Source organism: Drosophila willistoni, assembly GCF_018902025.1.
Source record: "Drosophila willistoni isolate 14030-0811.24 chromosome XL unlocalized genomic scaffold, UCI_dwil_1.1 Seg142, whole genome shotgun sequence".
In the NCBI taxonomy this organism is placed as follows: Eukaryota; Metazoa; Arthropoda; class Insecta; order Diptera; family Drosophilidae; genus Drosophila; species Drosophila willistoni.
In genome coordinates, this window is record NW_025814053.1 from 2,197,696 (window position 1) to 2,202,159 (window position 4,464).

Consider the following 4,464-nt stretch of genomic DNA (forward strand, 5'->3'; position numbering starts at 1 on the left):
GGAAAAGACTAAATTGTCACTAGCAAATAAAGGCCATCCTGTTCGCTCTTACAAGCACACGAGCTTCTTCGGCCAACTTTGCTGATTGAAAACGTGTTTATTCATGGATAGATTTTTATGAAATTCACTAGACTTATAGTTATTGATGACAAATAATAGTAAATTAAATTTCATAATAATAGTATTAATATTGCGGATAAAAACCATGCAAACGGCGGTGAGCTTGGCTAAAATTTGACATCTATATATGTAGATGCTAATATAGACGGTCAAATAGACCTATCGACAGACCTAAATTATCCTGACCATTGATGCTAATCAACCGATGTATCTATAGTTTATTTTGTTTCTGCTTCTTTCATATATATTTTCGACTTTTACATATACCATTTCGGCTAATTGCTCGACAGTTCCACAGAATCTAGAGACTTTCAAACAGTTTTGGAATATTTTTCAAATAGTTTTCATTTTGTGCTCTCGAGATCCACGTGCAATATCAGATCTTTGACCAGGTTTCATATAAATGAGCATATATTACGCATACGCCTCGTGTGAGGCCACAATAAAAATACAAACACACACACGCTGGAGCGCTGGGGGAGCACAAAGAGAGGCGGAAAGAGGCAGAGACATAGAGAGAGTTAATACGAGTGTGTAGATTAAAGAGACATGTTGCGAGAGGGAAAGAGAGCTAAAGAGAGTGTCGGTGGGGGGAGGAGGAGTGGAAGGGAGACAACATTTATTTGGAGTCGACAAATCAACTTCAGACTATTTCAGTCAACAGCCAACGGGCGTTCGAGCCTCACGTTTCGTGGAGCGCGCTTTAAATTTAAATATTTTTATTTTTCTACCTCCCCGCCCCCCACGCCGTTTAGTTTGATTTATTCATATTTATATTTTTTTTTTGTTTTTTATTTTTATATTTCTGTTTTTTGTATTTCTACGCCGCAATTCAATTCCGATTTCGATTCCAACTTAAACAATAAACAACAAAAAGGAAAATGCAATCGTCGCGACTTTTGTAGAATTTTGAAATCGTTTCTATATATTGAGACGCACGGAGAAATAATCAAACAAACAAATATTTATTTCATTTTCAATTGGCGCCTATTGAACATTGATAATGGAAGTCTACACATCGGACAGCTCCGATACGGATTCGCGTGAGCAGAAGACCATCGATTTCGGTCGCATGAATCTGGATTTGATTACGCTGGAGGATCACCTCAGTTCGCCGCACAAAGCCCTGGCCAAGTCGAAAAGCGACATCGAGACGCTGTTGCTCAATCACAATCGTTTGGTCGGCCTGCCCAGCATATTGCAACAGTTCACCAATCTGAAGATACTCGACCTTAGCTCCAATGCCTTGACTCAGCTCCCTGATGCCATTTGCCAATTGCCATTGGTCACTCTGATTGCCAAAAATAATCTATTGACCAACTCTTCGCTGCCCAAATCGTTTATGACCAAACAACAGACTGGCAATGGCGGCTCAACACTGAAGGAGCTGAATCTAAGTGGCAATCAGTTGACCCACTTTCCCGAGCAGGTCACAGAGATGCGACAGCTCAAGTATCTGTATGTGGGTGGCAACAAGATCTCAAGCATATCCAAGGATATATGGAAAATGCAAGGGTAGGTAGTCAGCTAACTGACCAAAAAAAAAAACAAAAACCACAATCGCTTTGCCTTATCAATGTGTTGGAGTGTCATGCCATGAATGAACTCTACAATACACTGAACAAAATCACCTAGGCGATATCACACTTTCACTTTCACATTTGAACAAAACATTCCATGGATTTAAAATTTAACAAATTTGTAGACCAACTTTGAAACTCTTGTGTCGTTTATTGTTTTTCTCTCTGTATACTGTGGAATAGTCGTCTGACAAGAGTTTTGCTTACTTAAGTGTTTCTCTTCTGGGTTGACATTGGCTTAGCACACATATTCAATACAAAAATTTGTACCCTTGAGAATCCCATTTGAGTATAGTATAAAGAATTTCATAGAGATCCCCCAATTGAACCTTCTAAAAAGTCTCCAGTGAAAGGTGAAAAGTTCAAAAATGCCCCTAAAAGATTGGTTAGGGGAAATTTGGCACTCCAAACTGGCCCTTCCGACTGTCCCCCTCCCGACTGTCTGTCTGTCTGTCTGTCTCTTTGCGTGTGTTGCTGTTGTCAAGCGTCTGCTCTTATTATATAGCAAGTGTTTTGTAGAAAGAAAGAAAAATAACACTGATAACACACACACACACACACAGGCGCACACAGACACAGTGCGCCAGGCCAGGCCAACCAAGTCCAGTCCAGGCTAGGGGCTAGGCACTCTTTTAAGTGCCCTCTCGTTCAGTCTTATGGCAGTACGTAAAAAACGAATCGAAATGAAACCAAATCTAACGAAAACAAGCACTCAAAAACAAACGATTTCTTGACTGGCCATAAAGATATGGACTTATATTAATAGACATCATAAACAAAAGAAGCCAACAAAACGATAGCATTAAATTATTTAACTCTAAACAAATATAGAGAGAGCAAATTATAACCAAAAGAAAAAACTCGAAATTGAAATTGAAATTAGTTATCACAAAGCCCGGAACGGACTTGGACCCAACAAAACTTACAAACATATAAATATCCAGGGACGCATTCAGGGGGAAGATAATTTCAAATCGACACTCGTCTCTTTGTCAGCAAGGGGATTTCTTTTCGGGTTTTTCTTTCTTTTGAACAAACTCAATAAAGTCTCATAAACTTGAACTAGAAATCTATTCACTATCTACTTGATTACATGGTTCTTTGCAATATGTAGAAGGAACCTTATAGACTACGTTGAGTATTATTAAGAGCGGGTTTGAGGCGGGTGAACTTTGAAAAACAACCTACATTCAAGTGTTATATATTTTGAGACATTTCGCATTAATCGTTATCACAAATTGTGTGTTTCTGATTGATCTCTTTTTGCAGTCTTCATGTACTCTCACTGGGTGGCAATCTTATCAACGAGGTCCCCGAGACGGTGGGCTCTTTGAGCCAGTTGCAAGCCCTGGTCCTATGCGATAACCTCATCGAGAATCTGCCCATGAGCATAGCCCGGCTGAAGAACCTCAAATCGCTGCTGCTCCACAAGAATCGACTCAGGCACTTGCCCAAGGACATTGTGGCCCTCAAGAACCTAACCGAGCTGAGTCTGCGTGACAATCCGCTGGTGGTGCGTTTCGTTCAGGACATGGCTCTGAAGCCACCCACCCTGCTGGAGCTGGCCGGACGCATGGTCAAGGCCAGCGGCCAACGACCAGGACCCTATGACATTCCTCGCACCCTGGCCGAATATCTGAACAGTGCCAATTGCTGTGTCAATCCCAATTGCAAGGGCGTCTTCTTTGACAATCGCGTGGAGCACATCAAGTTTGTGGACTTCTGCGGCAAATACCGTGTCCCATTGCTGCAGTATCTCTGCTCCTCCAAATGCATTGAGCCCGAGCAGACGGCATTGCGGGCGCCCAGCAGCAACAATGCCAGTGCCAGCAGCGGCTTCATGATGCGCAAAGTCCTGCTGGGCTAAGGCATCGGGAGCGGCAAATGGAGCGCGTGCAAAGCGGGTGCAACAACGCAACGTTTTGCCCGTGGAGCAGGCATGCAGCAATCGCTCGCTCGGAAATTGTGAAATAAAACAAAAACACGGAACCAAACACGGCTGTGGCGTTGCGGCGGCAGGGTCGCCGTTCAGTGGAAACCATTGACTCTATCAACATGTTAACAAATTTGAATCGATTTGCTAATTATACATATTTTGTTTGTTTGTTATGCCTTATACCCTACCCTTATACCCAATTATATGCCAAAGAATTTGTCATTTTGTTTGATTTACCTACCTACGATTTTGAAAATCTTGTTCAATAATATACACGCACACACACACGCACATGCCCCATAAATCTAATAGCATTAATAATGGCTTAACTTACTTACATATATATATATACATATATGTACTCTTGTAAGCTATGTAAGAGGGTATAATACTATATTAATTCCACTTAGTCATTCAGTTTTTGAGCTGATGCAAGCATTACATTTATCAAAGTTAGACCGACCGATCGGATAACTATTTATATAACATCTAGCTACAGATAGTAGAATCTGATGTTAAAATCCATAAGACTGTAAGAGAGAGCTAGCATCTAGCCAACAAAGGTTTTTAACATCTTCTTGGCATTAATTTTCTAAACTAATATTTACTTTTCGAAAGTTAATTTAAGTAATTTGAGGCTACCAATCCAATTCAAGTGGAGCATTTTTGGCGTGACAACCAGGACCAAAGTCACCACGTGAAATTCAAAGATTGATGATACGGTCAATCTTCTGAAGAAGATTACTTCAAAATTATAGCTTGTTAAGGACCAAGCACAAAAAGGTGAACTTTGGTATTGTAAGCATTGTCAATCTGTTTTCGCTTAAT

The 4,464-nt window shown here is 40.7% G+C and overlaps 1 protein-coding gene across 1 annotated transcript; it reads left to right on the forward strand.

The window, feature by feature from the left end:
* The first annotated feature begins 787 nt into the window (after nucleotides 1–787).
* Nucleotides 788–3,876, forward strand: LOC6653044 (leucine-rich repeat-containing protein 58). The gene is made up of 2 exons (XM_002075325.4): nucleotides 788–1,635; nucleotides 2,970–3,876. Exons 1-2 carry the CDS (start codon nucleotides 1,124–1,126, stop codon nucleotides 3,565–3,567), a joined length of 1,110 nt encoding a protein of 369 aa, XP_002075361.1. The 5' UTR covers nucleotides 788–1,123; the 3' UTR covers nucleotides 3,568–3,876.
* Nucleotides 3,877–4,464: the final 588 nt, after the last annotated feature.

Coding starts and splice junctions, on each gene's coding strand:
- LOC6653044 (XM_002075325.4), top strand. CDS start 1,124: ATGGAAGTCTACACATCGGACAGCTCCGATACGGATTCGCGTGAGCAG. Junction 1,636..2,969: donor GATATATGGAAAATGCAAGG/GTAGGTAGTCAG, acceptor CTCTTTTTGCAG/TCTTCATGTACTCTCACTGG.